Source organism: Pleurodeles waltl, chromosome 3_1 (assembly GCF_031143425.1).
Source record: "Pleurodeles waltl isolate 20211129_DDA chromosome 3_1, aPleWal1.hap1.20221129, whole genome shotgun sequence".
NCBI lineage: Eukaryota > Metazoa > Chordata > Amphibia > Caudata > Salamandridae > Pleurodeles > Pleurodeles waltl.
Window position 1 is genome coordinate 927158677 of NC_090440.1, and position 19009 is coordinate 927177685.

The window sequence follows — 19009 nt, forward strand, 5'->3', positions numbered from 1 at the left end:
ATATACAAGGGAATGATATGGGTGTTCCAGTGTGCCAATGAGAATTGGTAAGATTAGTCACTAGCCTGCAGTGACAATTTTTGAAAGCAGATAGAGCATAAACACTGAAGTTCTGGTTAGCAGAGCCTCAGTGATACAGTTAGGCACCACACAGGGAACACATACAGGGCACATACTTATGAGCACTGGGGCCCTGCCTGGCAGGATCCCAGTGACACATGGGCAAAAACAAACATACATACAGTGAAAATGGGGGTAACATGCCAGGCAAGATGGTACTTTCCTACAATGACCATCACATAAATTCGCTCACTTTGAAAGCAAGAGAAGAAAAAGTAAACACTAAGTTTCCTCAGAAGACGGATCCTGACATTTGACCTCTGTCTTTGAATGCACAGCAAATGTGGCAAGATAAGAACACGACTTAAAGGCCTGTTTACAGACAGGGAGCACTCAGAAGGATACTGTAAATAAGGTTTGGGACAGGAAGGGACGAACTCAAGCTGGGAAGCCTATAACAAAGCCAGCAAGCAGAAAGCATGAAAAGTGTGTTACAAACCAAAAAAGCATTTCCAGGGAAGCTTTCATGAATGTCCCCAAGATGTTGTTAGCAAATCAGATAGCTGTGCTGTCTGGTAGGGTCTGACCTAAAAAAAATTACGGAGCAACAAACTATACTCACCTACACAATCAAATACCAAACACACAGTACCACAATGCAACATTATGCAAAACCACACTAGCCCCTACATGTATCTATCTTGAACAACAACCTCTAAATGTCCAACCCACGTACATTGACCCCCTAGGAACACCTGAGACGCCCTTTAACAAGTCACTAAATGCAGCTCAAAAGTAAAACAGGACTCATTTACAACTAGAAAAACTCTCCATAAAAAACCCACACGAAATGCTGCCACATCACTTTGCGACTACCAACCCACCACCACTACAACACTCCACCACACACCTCCACTTCAGACTGCTCCACACTGCCTTGTACATGCCATCCCTATACAACTACACTGTAGTTGTCTGAAGGAGAGTTTTGAGAACCCTATTACAAATAAGCATGTACATGACCCATTCTATCCAAATATGGTTCAGTTAAGTGTTTTCAAAGGCAGGAATATTGACTGTCTTGAGGTACATGTCATAAAGCCCACTACATACTAATTTAAAAAATAAAACTCTTTACTTATGCCAGACTTAAGGAAAGGGACATCATTTTTACACAGATTTTTCCTTCTAAAAACAACGTCACCAATACTACTTCCAAACTACTGCATGTTACATATAACCCAAGGAGAATTACGACAGCATTATGAATAGCCAAAAATCATTTATTTTTAAAAATGACATTCATATGTTTTCATACTGGAAGCAAAGTCAAAAACACAGACTGGGCTTAAAGCTCACAGTATTCCTTTGAGCAGTTGGTCCCAATCTGTGGACAGGGGACACCTGGGCCTCCGCAAATCCTCTTCAGGGGGTCCGTGACTGCTTAGAAAATTTATATTAGCAGATTAATAAAGTGTTTTTGAATCAAGTGACTAAATGTACCATTTTAAAACATACTGTAAATATCAAGAAACTTGAAATTGGAGGCTAAAAGTTTAATTAGTATCCTGAGATTAATTTGTGAGGAGTGCGTCAAACAGAATATAGTATGGATGATGTGTGGCTTCAATTGAATTTAGAAAAGCTCTAACCTTTCTATTACAATTAAACGTTTTTTTAATTTATATTTTTTGCAAATTAAGTAAAATGTGTTATTTGTATATGTTTGATGAATGCTGGTTTCTGTATTTTTTGTGTATTGTTTTGTGGTTCAAATCATCAACAATGTTTAGGCTGGGGTCCCTAGCTTACAATAAGGACACTCAGTGAGGGTGTTGGGGGTGGGGAGGAAGGGGGAGAGGCGGGGGGGGAGGGTCTCCAGATTCCGATAAAGATTTGGTGGGTTTTCCGGGTTCCAGTAATGATAAAGTGGGGGATCCACAGAAATCAAAAGGTTGAGAACCACTGCCTTACAGCACTCACCCAAATACTAAAGGCTTTGCATAAATGACCCATGTATGCCATTAAGAACATCTTCCACATAGAGGTGCTTATTTTGACTTGCCAGCTGTCAATCCTCTTCCCACAATAATATTGTGGCACTGTAAACTGGATGACAAAGGGCTTCCTCTGCAGGAGGATTGGGTCTACCTGTCTAGTGGACAAAATAAGCATGAAGACCTGCTGTCCTGGGGAGTTGGGTTGTATGTATTCTACACCTCTGTTCAGGACATCTGTAAACGGGGATATAAAGGGCATAGTACCAAGTGTCAAGATCGCTTGTGAGTACATCTCAGGAAGTAGCATAATGGACACAGTTATGTCAGAATGGGCGTCAGTCTGCAGAGGATAGTGATGTACACTGGTATTAAAGATATGTTTCAGAGGTTTTACTGTCTTAAGTTCCCAACTAGCTGGAGAACTAAGACTTATAAATTGCTTTTCATTTTTATGCAGCGGATTGTAAGGCTTATACTGCATGTTTTAAGGTGAGAACATGCCATAATTAAACAAATATTGGCAAAGCCAATAGCTCTCGCCAAAGGGCAACCAAGTACCGAAAGGAGGAACAAATACAAGTGACCAGTAAAAAGATACCCATTTACGAGAGGCACCGCAAAGGACCAATTAAAAACAACAGGCAGCAATGGGTGTGCACTTACTCCACAGAGCAGATAACAGCATATCTCGAAGAGACAGCATATGCGCTGCCTAAGCGAGACATTTAAATTCAACGAGTAGTCCCAGTCTAATGCCAACTGAAGTAAGAACTGCCAAGAAGACGCCTGTTCTCTTGTCATGGTGTAAGGCTGGGGACAATACTGTTAGGAGGTTGCAAGTCTGGGATGAGCATGGACAGGATGGTAACCTTCTGGAATGAAGAGCTAAAATAATGATCGGTAGCAGTGATTTCTTTATGGAAGACGACCATGTACAGTTACTTTTTCTTTTTTAAGAATATGGCGATTACAAAGGTGACATTTTAACGTGCTGTAAACTGTTTAGAGTGGAGGCTGTCCTTCATGACTTGTTTGAAGCAGTGAGACTACAGAGACTTCTTTTGGAATGGCAGCAGTGTACCACAGCTTCTTTTTGAAAGTTGAAAGTATGCAACAACTTTTTAGCACAGTGACAATATACAATTGGTGGAGTCAGAATTATCCCTGTGTTGGAGACAGACTTGAAAAGATGATGGGGTGGAAACCGTCATGACTGTCTTCTTGTTTAAACCCTTCTCCCGTGCTTTTCTTTTACCGTGCTTTTTCCAAAATTACCTTCACAGCTTAGTGTGTTTTACCGGTATTTGTTTATGCTCGCTTTTTGCATTCACATATGCAAAAGCATGTGGCTTAATGCAAATAATAATTCAAGCATGCTGTTGTGATGAATGTACTCTACATTGAGTGATTTCACAATTTTCACATTCTGAGTAGAGTTCTGTCAGGATGCCAGCTTGGAATAAATGCAGTCAAGGTAATGACAGTATAAAATTACATTTTATAAGAATGGAGTTATTTGATGGTGCAGATCTGCAGAGAGTGGCCTTGAGGACATGGCAGTGTGTAATCAACCAATATTTCTTTGAAACACACTTTGACAGAGAACACTAAAATAGTAAAAACATCCTATGAAACAAACAGAATGCAATATGCACTCCAGTCACAACTGCACCTTAGATCATTGGGATCACTACTTAAACCATAAAACAGCTAACAACGTCCCAGTAATCGTAAATGTACAGTGGACCAATTGGGGCCGTTTGTGAGTGTATTGCGTTAATGCTCTTGCAATAAAACTAGGGACAGCATGCCACTAGCAACTTCTTGGTGGTTTGCAGCATGCTTAGGAAACGACATTATAGAGTTGACTCCCCCCACCTCCTGAGAACTCGAACCAGACAGATTCTACTCAGCTGTGAATAAAAGTTTTCATTTGCCTTTTTTCAGATAGAGGTTGTCTTTACTCACTTCAAGGTTAATCAAAGAGCTATTAACCTCGGAGTAATTAATCTAGGACTTGTTTTACATTATTTTCACCAAAACGTGTGTGGGGGGGGCCTAACTGTAGTTAATGTCAGATTTTTTCATGTATGTAATTCATATCGCCCAACGCCCATTGTTTGTGATCAAGACCAAAAAGTTATGTTAACTTTGTCCGAAGGACGACTAGGCTCAGCCCCCTGAACCACAGACTCTTTGGCTGCCAGTTTACAGTACCGATCTGTGAAAGGACTGCCTGACCCTAAACCAAGATTTGTATTTCTACGTGTAAACGTTTCACACTTAAGCATTACTGACATAAACATGTACACATTTGCAGCATTTAACAACAATATGAGGCTACTTACAATGCTCATCAAATTCACTCTGAATATATGCTGAAGCATAAAAACAAGACTAGTGATTTTTTGCTTCAAAATAAAAACTATAAAAATTGGCACTTGAAAAAAGTGTTTTATGAAACTGTTGCACACGTTTCTATGAGTTATTTTTAATAAATGTGTTGGAGGCATGACAATGTCTATAAAGAAATGGAGGACAAATCTGTGTAAAACCATACATAGGCCCTCATTCTGACCTTGGCGGTCGGCGGAGAGGCGGCGGTCGGACCGCGAACAGACCGGCGGTATTAAAAATGGCATTCTGACCGCGGCGGTCACCGCCGCGACCGACCGCCACTTCCCCACTCCGACAGCCACGGCGGTCATGACCGAGGGGCTGGAGTCTGCGCACTCCGGTCCGGCGGTCGACCCAAGACCGCCAACGGTATCATGACCCTGCTTACCGCCGCGGTTTCTGGCGTTCGGGAACCGCCATGCGAACCATGGCGGTAGGCACTATCGGGGCCAGGGAATTCCTTCCCTGGCACTGATAGGGGTCTCCCCCACCCCCCACTGCCCCCCCGAGTCCTCCCCCCACACCCTCCACCCCCCTGCCACCCCCCAGAGGTGGTACGAACCCCCTCCCCACCCCGACATGCACATACACGCACCCCGACATGCACACACCCCCAACATGCACATATACACACCCCCTACACACACACATACACAACGGGGACACATACCCGCACACATACATGCCGACATGCGCACCCGCCGAACTACACACATTGCCCATAGGCACAGCAGCACTCCCCGCCCACATGCACGCACTCACACACCCCCTCTACACACTCACACGCACACCCCCATGCACGCACACATCACACAACACCCCCCCACCCCCTCCCCTCACGGACGATCAACTTACCTTGTGCGTTGGTCCTCCGGGAGGTGACAGGAGCCATGGGGAGGTGACCGCCAACAGAAGACCGCCACACAGAAATGTGGGTCGGAATTCTGTGGGCGGTGTTCTGCTGGCGTGGCGGTGGAGGTTGACCAGTCTCCACTTTCCCGCCGACCGCCAGTGTGGCTGCTGGCGGTTTTCCGGCGGAACGCTCCCAGCGGTCAGAATGCGCACAGCGGCATACCGCCGCGGTCGGCGGTCTTCACCGCGGCGGTAACTCGGCGGTCTCGCGAAAAGACCGCCAAGGTCAGAATGAGGGCCATAGTGTGCAACATGAAAATAAGTCAGGGGCCCAATTCTTAAAAGAAAAACACAAAAAGGAACCCACTGAAGTGTGTACTTGCATTTGTGCAGAGTTAAGACTTTTAGGTGTTCACAAAGGTTTACTGAAGTATGGCTGGAAACCGTACTTCCAGCAAACTTTTGTGAATTTCAATTTTGAATGAGAAAATGTACATGGTCACAGGTTTCCATTCCAGAAGGTAAACTTAACTTTTCATCTTCTGAGATTGATAAAATGCATACTTTTGAGTTAGGTAACAATAAACATCTGTTTCAGTGCCAAGAGACCCTAAGGTGAACATGTGGTTTACATATATGCATTTTATGGTAGGATATATTTGCTCATGCATTCGTCTGCTGAGCAAATGCCCCTTTTTCTTTTACACTCCCTTTTTCCTACCCTGGAAAACGTTCTATCCTTCCCTTGTCAGGAGTAAATTCCCAACACATTCTAGTGTGGGAAGAGATTGGAAAGGAGTTGGTAAATACCTGTCAACATGCAAATTAATGGGTTTTCAAAGACTCACATGGCATCCATACTGTAGAACTACAGCTTTTCGCATTCTTCAGTCCTTGTAAGTAGATTTGCAGACATATGGGAAAAATCAGAGCATTGATAGAATCTAAACCCTGATAGAAAAGAAGCATAATCAGAGAGGCTATTATTAAAGCCCTCATATAATAAGAACACTGCCTTGATTTGTCACCTTACTGCACAGCACCAAGAGGGACAAGTGGATTTTTTTTTTACAGGACAGGTAGATTTCCGAAGCATTGCATCCTTTGGGCACGTAGGTATTTTTAGAAATTCCACACCCTTGCCTTCCATCTTTAAATGCTACTTTTAACCCCATTTACTCTTACTCCATATTAAATTAGTTTTTGCCTTACATGTAATTTTTTTTTTTTTAAACTCCTTTCTTAATATTTATTACCCGAAGGTTTTTTCCCCTAGCTAATTGATCTGCAAAAATACAAGTCACCAAATGGAAGGGGCAAAACAGCCAAAAATTGGTATTTTTGAATAAGTGAGCAGATACAGTAAAAGTGAGCCTGTGCCTTCATCTTCTCGAAAAGCCAGAGTCTGGCACATATCTTTCCGACTAAATAGCAACCCTGAAATCAGATATTGTTCACAGCCTGCTGTTGCCTCAAACTGAAAGCAGACTAATGCCTGCTCACTACGGGTTACCATTGCCTCCATTCCTATTCTTCCATGCAGAATTCTGGGTAGCGCATTCAGCTAAATGCCACAGCGACAAAGGATGCAGGCCGCAGTCCTATTAAAAGAGGACGCGTGTCTCAAATAACTCGGTGGTCCAAAACAAACTCTTAGCTTCTTCTGTACTGGTAACAGTGCTAAGGAAACCAGTAAAAAAACATCAAACCCATGTTTTCTAAGTGTTTGACCGCTTACACAAATCTTTAAATGCCAAATAGAGTTTTTTTTGTGGTCATGTGCTTTTCTCCAAGCAAGTGAAATAGAAAGGATCCCTAAACAGACTGTATACTTTTTCGAAACCCTGCTTTCAGTTCTAGCAAAATACATTGGTTGACCAACCACTTCTTTCCTGGTCCAAGAGAATCTTTGCTTTCAAGCTTTGTGCGGGGAAGAAAAAGAGATACAAACCAATGTGAAAGTGGATCTGGGGGATGTACCATTGATTTTAATTGCATATGTGTTTATATAGCGCTTACTACCCCGGACGAGGTGTTGAAGCACTTTTCGGGGAGAAGAACGCTACCCTGGAACCCAAAAGAATAATGGTGGATTAGTATAGGAAAATATGATTATAGTATCTGTATAGAGAGGTCTGAGGTAATTTGAGCAGGAGGACCTGTGAGTCTGTTAGCTGGATTGAACAGAATAATGAAGGGATAGCAGAGGAAGGAATACAGAAGTGTTATTTGGGAGACTGTAGTAGAAAGATGAGATTTGGGATGAGTAAATGATAAATGGAGGAGAAAAGAGCCTGTAGAAAGGGATTAGGGAGATCATAGTAGTAAAATGGGGTTTGGGATGAGTCAATGGAGAGATAAATGAGGGAGAATTTAGGAGGGTTGTTTGAGAGATCATGGTAGTAAACTGAGGTGTGGGAGTGAGTCAGGAGGGGAAGATAAGGATGAGTCTAGAAAGGGTCATTTTGGAGATCATAGTAGTAGAACGGGTTTAGGGTGAGTCAGAGAATTGAGATAGAGGACAGGTTGATATAGTTATAGGGTGGTGGCGAGACAGAGTAAAGCTTTCAAGAGTATTTTTTTCTTTTCTTGTATAGTAGGGCTAAAGTAATTAATATGTAGATACATGATTACATAGTAAGAATATATGTGTAAGAAATATAACATATTGGGATTTTTAGTTGTATTGTATAAACACAGACTTTCAAGTGTTACAGCATTTGAAGTTAAATTATTTGTGAACTTGTATAACATTTTGTCTTTCCTCAATATTTCAATAGTGAAATGCTTGTACATAGTTAAGATAATATTTACCTATTATGAAAGATAAAATAAAAACAGACGCATAAGCATCTACTCATTCAACTTATGTAGAAACTATGCAATGACCTATGAACATGTTAAGCATAGAATTATATATATATACACACACACACACACACACATACACACAAATGTATATTTACCGGTAAGTAAAATATATACATTTGTTAAACAGTCCTAAGGAGTATGTATTTTTTTAAGATAAAATAGTTATTATACATGTGATGGCATTCATTAGGAGCCAGTGCTGAAAGACTGCTCAGGAGATCAAAAGGATGCAGACTACACATTGACTGCTATCAAGATGGTATCAATCTGCAGTTTTTACAGTCAGGATGGTGACAGTCTGCCTTAACTGCTGACAGAGTGAAGACATTGGACATGTGCTGTTTACATTGTGTCAGCTTAGTTAGTGCTGACAAGATGGGAAAGGTGATAATTTGGTCAGGGTGGTGACATGCTGCATTGTCTGCCATCAGGGTGGTGCCAAATGGCACACACTGCTGCAAGAATGGTGACAATATGCACAGAATGCTAACAGGATGGAATAAACCTACCATCATTAACATGTAAGAGTCCAAGGACTCCTGAGCATAGAATACATTATTAAGGAATTCCCTTCTCTTTCACAAATATAATAATGTATTAGAAGACACCTCAGCCACAATTGAGAGAGGCATGTTCATCATAGGTGTCTTCTTCTCATGCGGGTAGGTGAATACCGCCAGAAAGAGCTCAACCACTAGTTGGGAGCTCATTATAAAGTATTTCTTCTGAATATGTGCAGGGATTTAAGTTCTTTTTTCCCAAAAAATGACTATAGGTGCCACTATCTTTATCTAGTTGTTCTCACTTTTGCTGTGCAGTCCAGCCCGGTAGAGGAGGGAACAACTGTGTACAAGCAGGAGTGCTGTACCCTTGATGAACGTTTGACTACCAGGAAGTCCCCACTCCATTTGTGCTGATGAAATAGGAACAAAAACTCAAGTACAGTTTTCACAACAACACACAGGTATGATATACCTACACCTCTCCTTTTAAGTGCATGCTTTCCATAGTAAAAGCATTTAGGCAGGGAATTTATAGATCCTAAAGAAAGCTGGCGACCCATTCAGGCCAGTTGGAATCAACTGAAACAAGCAGGAAATTACAATCACCGACTGGATGTTTGTCCATACACTGTCCATTGTTACTTTAACCACCACATGGGACCCTCCAAATAAAAAAGAGAGATCTTAAGGTTTATCTATAGTCATTTTTTTAGAAAATTCAAGCACTTTTCCATAAGAACAACTTTATAACAAGTTCCTAACTAGTGGTTGAGCCCTATCATGTGGTGCCTACCTACCCGAATGAGGGGGGTGGGGGGAGGTCCCTATGAGGAAGCATGCTACTATCAATTTTGGGTGAGGTGTTTTGTCCTAATATATCTGTGAAAAACTAGGTGAGTCCATACCAAGGTAGTACCCATTCAGAACTTACGCACCCTTTTGTGCAAGTTTATATTTGCTAGGAAAAACATGGGCCTACCTAAAATTCTGTTACTCTCTTACTAAGGGTGTATAAAAACTTACAGTCAACCACTGAGTTATTTGCCACACATGTCCTCTTTTAATAGAGACATCCGTTAGGGCTGCGGCCTCCATCCTTTGTTGCTGTGGCATTTAGCTGAATGCGCTACCCAGAATTATGCATGGAAGAATAGGAATTGAGGCAATGGTAGCCCGTAGTGAGCGGGCAATAGTCTGCTTTCAGTTTGAGGTGAAAGTTTGCCTAGAGTAGTTGAGACATGTTGTTGACAGCTTACATAGTGTTGTAAGGATTGCGAAGTCTTGACAGAGCTTTGTCACTTTGTTTTCACTCCAATCTGTGTTAACAATAAAGGCAACAACCTGCTCTGTGAGAACTTAGCGTGGGGTCAGTCTCTCTTTAGTGCTCTCAGGATGGGGGATATAGAGTAGAGTGATGGTGTCATGACTGGGGTCAGCGTGAGGCAAATATTATCAGGACAGGGGACAGTCTGCGGAGAGTATTCTCAGGCTGGTGCCAGTTTATTGAACACCGTAGGAATGGGAGCATGGACAGATTGCTGTGATGATTCTATCAATATACAGTCAGTGTTGACAGGCACAGTCTTCACTAAATCCATGTAGGATAGTGATGGGCTGTACCAGCAAGTGGATGGTGGCAGTCCGTAGTGATTACAGTCAGTATGGAATGAGTTGCTAGGCTGGAGGCCTGAAGAAAGTGCCTTATATCCGTCAATAATCTGCACTAAGCATGTCACCATAGCAGCACATCTAAATCAATATGTTGCACCATGCCAACAGTACACATTACATTCAACTATGGCACCATCATGCACACATACCAGCATTAAACCATTTAGCCAGCAAAGCAATGCCACCACTATCAGCATATCAATATAAAGTGATAGTCATACATTGAAAACAAAGTTTTCATGTTATTTTGTCCACTAGACAAGTTGGTCCACCCCCTGAAACACAAACCCTTTAATTGCCCATTTACAGTACCAGAGTGTGGATCTATGAAAGCGGACTGTGTGCCAATAAGTGCAAAATGTGAATACATGTGTAGAAGTTGTTCAACTTGTATATATGATTAACTTACACCAAAGTCTTAACTATTAGCAGGAGCACACTAAGGAAATGCAGTGAGCCTTGAGTACAGCGTGCATTAGTGAGTCATTCCAGTATAAAAATGTGTACAAATTTGCAAAAAGACAACAATTGAGGCCAGGGTTGTGGAATTCCTATAGCCCAACTCCAAGGACATATTGTTTGGGGTCAAGGACAAGAGGTTTTCATGTTTATTTTGTGCTTGAGACAGGTAGGCCCAACCCCCTGCAGCACACACCCTTTGGTTGCTAGTTGTCAGTACTACATTATGGATCAGGGAAGGTAATATTTGTGTTTGTACGTTAATACTGCTCAATCTTGTAATTATGGTTTATTAATGCAAAGCCTTTATTATTAGGGCAAGCGCTATAAAGAATTGTAAGCTCAGACTGCACTGCTGACAGTGGTCCCAGTTTAAAAAATGTGTACACATGTTTGCAAAGTTCATTAATATGATGTTACGTTTAATGCTCCCAGAATGCTCTCTGATGAGATGTACATGTTTGAAGAGGCTTGGCAGCAAAATGTAGGAGTCTTTGCTTTCAAATTAATGTTCTCAATAAAATGCAACTAGGAAAAAAAAGATTTTTTTCTCACCTGCTGTGAAATTTAAGTACCATTTCTTTGAAGCAGCATCTACTAAAATGTGTTAATGTATGCTATCAGTCCCAAAAAATATTCAGAATGGAAAATCAGTGCAACCAGATCCAACAAGATTATGGCAAACATGAAAATAAACAATCATTGGCAAAGCCAATAGGTCTGACATTGTTGGTAAGCCTTTTGGTTTTGTCAAAGCATGTCTTGTTTTGACATGTTTTTTGTAAAACCATTGTTGTAGGAGCTGTCAGGCCCTCACCATTATAATAAACACTGGCGAAAGCAAATATTTTTTGGTCTCAAAAAGCACACATTGCCACAGTATTCCGTGGAACTAAACAAAAACTACTTTATGTGCTGATATGCTCCATGTGAAAGAGCAGAATGCTGTCGCTCACAGTGAAGCCAGTCTAGAGAGAGAGCGATAATTTTAATAAAAACAAAACGGCTTGGGTAACACAAGACCTAATTGGGCACAATTCACATATAACATCACAAATGTGCACCCATGATACATGCCCTTGGATTAGTGCAGATTTGCAGCTTTCATGAATTCACAATAATGACAGAAGTAGGCCAGGAAATTGTACTCCAAGAAAATGTTTATGAACTGTATTGTAGCATGAGCAAATGTGCAAGTGTAGATTTGCTCATACAAAAATCTGATGAGCATGTACACTTTCCCTCCAACCACTTTTTCCCCAACCCTGGAACACGTTTTACTTCTTACCCTTGTCAGGGGTACATTTCCAACCTTTCTCAGAATGGTAAATTATTAGAAAAGAGCTGGTGAAATCCCCCTAAAACAAGCAAGTTACCAGGTTTGTACAGATTACAAGGTGCATTCCAACCCTGGAACTGGTGCTTAACGCTACCTTTAGTCCCAGTATGTAGATCTGTAGAAGTTGGCAAAATTAGGAAACTGCTGGAATTCAAACCCTACTATAGTATGAGCCCTGACATAATCAGAGAGCCTATAATCAGAACTCTTATATAATGAGATTGCTGCCATTATTTATCCCCGCACTAGGTGGTACCAACGGGATAAGTGGATTTTTTTTTTACAGGACAAGTAGCCTTATGAAGCAAACTGTCCCATAGACAAGTAGATATTTTATTAAATCGACACCCCTGGAGGCTATTTTTAAAGCTCCAAAAATGTTCCCTACTTACATGCAAAATGCATGTATAAGCAAGAGAGCAAGTTTTCAAAATAAAATGTACATAAAACAACTTGAAAAAAATATATCTTTGGTAAACTAAAGCACAACTTTAAATGAGAGTTGTCTAAGGCATCATTTAGTAAAACATGTTTGATACATGACAATATAAAAAGATGAATTAATGGAGAATCAGTGTGAAGCCATAATAGGCAGCGTGAAAATATATTAGGGGTTTGAGTTTCCCCAAAAAAAAAAAAAAAAAAAATCACAAAAGTGCACCCACGTGTTCATATCATCGCACTGTTGCAGATTTACAACTTTCAAGAATTAAGAAGAGTTTACAGAAGTAGGCCTGAAGCCATATTCCTAACAAACTTTAGTGAATTGCATTTTCGAACAAACAAACATACATGTGCTCACCCTGAAAAAAAAGTATTACTGATTCCCTTTTCTGGTGTAAATGTTTAACTTTTTTCCAGAGTGGGATGAGACTAGAGAAGAGGTGGTGAATATCTTTAAGATGTTATTTGTGGATGCACAATGTATAATGACCAGGACCAGTGGAATTATTCGGAGGGCCAAGCTTTGCGGGAAAAAAAGGCTAATTATTTGACAAAACGCAGCACACTATGTGATATTATTACTTTATTATTGTGCCATTTTTACACTTGTTAACAATGCATTGGGATTGGTTGCACCTGATTCGTACAAGTTTAACACCCAACTAGAGTAATAAGCAACAGAAAGGTGGCGGGCACCCTTAGCAGGGGGCCTTCCATTGTACGCAAACACAAGCCATTTTGTTTTTAGTAAGAAATGTTTAACAAAAAAAAATTCTGCCGGTTATACAAAAGATGATTGATTATGTGGCAAATCTATAATTATGCAAAAAACGCCAAAGCCGCACAATCACATAATTTCAGTGGCCATGATTACAACCTTGGAAATACTGCTTCCTATTTACATCCAACCCATGTATGTAAATTTACAGAAAGTGGTTACATTGGAGCATAATTAAAATCCAACCCCTGATAAAAAGTATTAACATAATCGAAGAGGCTATAATACGTGCTCTTACATAATAAGAAAAGAGCAATGCCACTATTCATCCATCACCTTCCTTCATGGCACTACAAGGGAAAGGTGGACTGTTTTACAGGACAAATAGGTTTCTGCAGCATCTCGTCCCTAGGACAGGAAGACAGTTAATAAAATTCCATAGAGCACAGTAATTCACACAGCACTACAAGCCATGTAACTGGATAAGTGTTTGCCACTTCAAGACATTAATATCCTTTCATCAATCTACTTATTAAACATCCAGAAATATGTTAACACCCATTTATTGCGTATGCCACTGAGCCCCATCCAAATAGGGACAAAGATGCCTTGAAACATGACAGCCACCTGAAGCTAAGTAATGATACCAAAGCAGAACTAAACAAGTTCATGGCTTACAGCAAACAGTTCTATGCACATAACGCCACACAGATCCATAACTGTATTTAGACAGCCACATTCCAATATAAGCTACCAGAATAAACAATATACTAACCTAGCCTCAGCTTGACGCAAGCTAAATGTGAAAAAAAACAAAGTAAAATGACAACTGATCTTTCTGACGCTTTAGTCAACCAGAATCCCAGAGCGATAAAGGGTACGCAGATGTCAAAAGAGCAACAGGACCGCTCAAATGGTAGTTAAGCAACGTACAAATGCAAATAATACAACTGAATGCTCAGACGATGGTGACAGTCTGCACTACATTCACGTAGGGTAAACACAGTATTGACTGTATATCGTCAAGATGGTAAAATTCTGCACCGTGTGCGAGCAAGGTAATAGCAATTACCACCTAGTTCTGTCAGGTCAGGGACTGTTTACAGAGACTGCTGTCTGACTGGAGTCCCTCAATGCTCACTCACATGATAATAGTCTGAACTAAGATATGTCAGTCTGGAAGGAACTGACAGAGATAATCAACAGAATGGAATCCAGCGTGGGGCCCAACTGATCTGAGTGAGTTTGGGGTGATCGGAATGCTGTCAACATAGTAAGAGGTTTCGTTGTGTGATGTCAGTATACTGAATGACTGTCCTCAGTGATGTCAGGATGGAGGCAGCCTGTGCGCAATACCGACTTTCCGGTTACAGTGTGCACAAAGTTGCCACAATGTTAGCAGTTTACAGTGGGCCGGTCCTCTTACGAAGGCTGCAGTTGGCAGTTACTACAAGCATGATGGTGAGAATATCTAGTGGGTATTGCAATGATTGGGACAGTCTCCACTCAAAGCTATAATGATTATATCAGACTGCAGCAAGACCTCTTAGGTGAGAAACCAGTCTGCCCTGTATGTTTTCAGGGTGCTGCCACTATGCAGTCAGTACTTGCGGGCTAGTGTAAGTGCTCACCAGGCAGTTATAATGATGACGACCTGTACCGAGTGGCCACTGGGTGACACTGGCCTGCAGTAAGTGTTTCTCTGTGTGATAGTTTTCTGCAGCCCATCCTGTCATTGTCACTGCTATAGGGTGGACAGCGTGGGTACTGAGTTCCAGAAGGATGGAACCAATCTTCAATGAATGCTACGAGGGTGGCGCCATTATGGAACGAGTGTTGGCAGTGCACTGTGTGCCCTCGTGAATTTGACAGCCTGCACAGATCGCGACAGTATGGGGCAAGAGCTACCCTGCTCATGCCAGTGCACTGGATGTCTTTTCAGTGGTGACATCTGCAGTTTACTACGGTAAAGCTGCTGGCAGTCTGCAGCGAGTGTTTTCTGGATGGTAGCAGTCAGTACTGTTCTGGGGACAACCTAAGAAGAGGCGTAACCTGACTGCTGAGGTTCCCGACAGCCCCCCACTGCCTTGTTCCAAACCCGGCCAAGTTGAATTAGAAAGAGGGACACATTCCCCCGTCCCCTCCGGGTTGCGCCCCCATTACCTGCCGTAGATTCCCTCCGTGATTCGGCTTCGTTTTAAAGGCCTCCGGAGTTTGCTGCAGTCCGCGTTCCGCCGCTTCATCCTCCCGCCCCGGGGCTGCCCTCGCGCGCTGCCTGTACCGGGCGCGAGTCACATGGACCGAAAATGAGATTTTATTTACTGTTTGAAACAAAGAAATAAATATATAGGACCCTCCCTCATCCTCTAGTGCAGCCTCTACATGCTACGCGTAAACCCCAGCCAACATTATGATTGATAGCCGGGCAGACCAATCAGCAGCAGCGTAGGACGGAGGGACAATAAATGACAGCGTGGTTATCCAACTGGAGTAGAAATCTAGTTGTCAATCATCTCAGCAAGGTAAACGAGAACTGGGGCATAGAGGTAGAAGAAGGGCCAGATCTGCAGATCTTTCAGAAGCCTCCGATTCACAGACATAGAAAAAAATGACATAGAGTGGAACCCTGGGAGCCGAAGCCATAAGTATGAAAAAAAGACTAGTTGACGTCTCGCTTTAAACAACGGCAGTCGGGCGCCTGCGCACATCACGTTCCAAGTCGCGGCAAATGTAAGAGCAACATATTCTTCCATGTAGCTTTCAATAATCCTAAACAGGTGATTCATATTCTTCAGGCGTTCCTTATCTACTTCTATACACTTTGGAATGCTGCCACTTTATATAAACATATTGTTTTTCTTTTACACAAGAAATGGTTATTGCCAGGCAGCAGATATAATAAAGTTAATCTAGAAAATTCCCATCCACTGCTTCACTGCCTTACATATTACGCAATTTAGTTGAAAAGCCAAAACCTTTTCAAGATGGCCACCAGTTTCATCCCTCCTTTTCGGCAGGTGTTGGAGGCGGGCGTTCGACTAAAGAACGACAATTGACTGATAGCTTTTAAGCCAATTGTAGGTCCACCTTGTTGCGCTTCAGGGAAGGCTTGGGTATTTGCTTACTGGTTGGTTGTGTTCTTCTTCCGTAGCTCTTGGGAACCGTGGGTTCTCGTGTTTGGGCGGGTCTGCTGCCATCGAAGAGAGCACCAATTGGTGCTAGAGCCGGAGACCAATGAAACAATGATTGCTGTTTGAAGTCTGCTCCACCAATAAAAACGTGGCAATCGCGCCTTTGGCAGTAAAGTGGGGGTGATCGGCTCAAGTCACTTGGGTAACCACCTTTTCTTCTCGGGAATGGTAATGCTGTATCTGTAGAGAGACATCCATCTCCAGCATTTGGTGGGGGAGGCGGCGCAGTCATGTCGCACGCACCCCGATGGCTGCTGGGCGCAGGCGAAAGGATCAAAAAAGTCGTTTCTCATATAGAGGCGGTTGTGTCGAGTGTGTGTGTTCGTTCTGTGTTGTATGCGTCTGTTTCGTTACTCGATCAGACCCAGCTACAGATGCCTCAGGCAGGTGCCTCACTGTGACCCCACTGTCCGGTTGTGTCCATTCGTTAGTCTGCCTTCTAGCCCAGCAAGTAAGGGAGGCGAGTACCAGTACACGAACAGGTCAGCGGGAGGTTGGCGGCTTCATCCTTCACAACAGAACTCCTTGATGCTCAGAAGCACGCGTGTTACCGCTGTTGAACTGAACGCAAACGCTGAACAGCGCAAACGTCCCGGTAAGAGAGAAGTGCACCCTGAGCGGCCAACAGCCAGCACCATAACCACGCTTTACTTCCGTAGACTTAGTGGGCACTTTAAAATAGAAGATAACAGTATTTGTCCGCCTAAAGCACCAGCAAGGACAATCCACTAGGTGCTTTGCTGTCACTGAGCCCTCTTGCACCAGAAACGCACTGGAGCTAATACTTGGCTTGGCCCACGATCCACAGACCGCACAAGCCCAGCCGCCAGCACTGCTGTAGATGATTCCTCTGCCTGGAAGGGATACGATACTTGTTCCGTGACCGCATTGACCTCAATTAGGAAACTAGTGGATCCAGCTATGGTAGGTCCTCAATGGCAAACATGGGTAAGAAGCCTCCATAATTACTTCCATGCCACAAAAAAGATGGATGGATCAGTAAAAAGAGCACTTATGTTACACTTTGCAAGGGAGGAAGATTACAAGTTGTATGAGAATCTACATGGAGCACGGACTGCCCATGACTAGAACTCGGCAATAGCTACCCTGAATGCACATTTTGATCCACAGCTTAACCCTGAGTGCGAGTATTTCAAACTGCGACAGGTCTCCAGAAGGAAGTATAGAGTCAGAGCCCAGATCATCCAGGGATGCACATACTCTGTGAAAAGGCACCTAGTACTGCCTCAGCCTGGGATATAGCCAAAAGAAATACAAGTCAAGAACTTTATTATGATAAAGAACTCCAACGGTGGTTCACATTACCAAGAACAACAAAATTAATAAAAAAAAACAATGCATGCACATTACAAATCAGCATTAAAAATAAAGTTCCTCCAACATTTACCTAAATTGCAACTTAAGAAGTCAGAAGTTTAAAAATGAATTAAACAGTTGGTAGAACTTATTACAGAAAACAAAGGCAATAATAACCAGGAAGATAGTCATAGGATTAGGGCGCTCACAGTAAGTCCATACAGTAACATTACAACTCATTCATGGCACGGTGCTCCTGGCAAGAGGATCTTCCTTAATCCTCCAATGTTTCAAGGGAAACTCACAGTGAAAAAAACAAATGTCGGGGCACTCATGAATCCAAAGTAGTGTATCCAATCTTCATTGAGAATTACAATAGTTTCTTGTAGACATCGAGTCCATTTAATTGTACAGTATGCAGTTCAACATAACAAAAAAGGCAGTCCTTGAGGAAAAAATTACTGTAGAGATCACGGCCAATAATCTTGTAGCAACCACAGCCAACACGTGTTTCATCCTATGAGAAAATGTTCTCGTAAGGACTTCATCAGGGCTTAACTCAAGAAATGCATTCTAAATACGAAATAGTCTTCACAATAATTCTGCGATGTCTTTAAAAGCATATAAATGTCCAACGCCGTAAATAAAATCTGAAGCGTTCTCCGACGCTGAATTCGATATGGGGAACGCCGCGGGATAACTTGACCGTGGCGTTTTATCCAACTGCAGATACTATTCATTATTAAATAGATACGAATTGTAACTACTTCAGATTTTATTTACGGCGTTGGACATTTATATAGAGCTCTCCTGAACCACTAGATTGCGCAAGTTTAACTGAAATAAAGACATTTCTCTGCCCTTGATTATTTTAAGCAACATGTTTTTTATATAGATTTTTAGGCACAGGGGAGTCTACGTTCAAATCGAGCCCAAAGATTTCTCTAGCCTGTTCCAAGGACCTATAGAAAGCGGACTCTTCTTGTTGAAGAGAGAATATTTCACACTTCAAAGATGCCTGCAGGGTTCTGTCCTCTCCACACAGAAGCGAGTTTCCCCACCTCAGCACAGCGACCAAACAATGGGAAGACAATAAACCGAACTCCAAGCGGAGAGCATGATGGGCTGCCAGAGTATTCAAATTACGTATCTGGCAAAAACGTTGTACTGCATTCCCCTCAAAGGAG

General features: G+C 42.2%; 1 protein-coding gene across 1 annotated transcript in view; it reads right to left on the bottom strand.

Annotated features, from left to right (window-relative positions):
• Window positions 1–15718, bottom strand: part of MACO1 (macoilin 1) — a 239647-nt gene extending 223929 nt beyond the window's left edge. The window contains exon 1 of the mRNA XM_069223924.1: window positions 15478–15718. Coding sequence (XP_069080025.1) covers window positions 15478–15557 — 80 coding nt within the window. The 5' untranslated portion in view covers window positions 15558–15718. The remainder of the gene's footprint in view (window positions 1–15477) is intronic.
• Between the last annotated feature and the right edge of the window lie 3291 nt (window positions 15719–19009).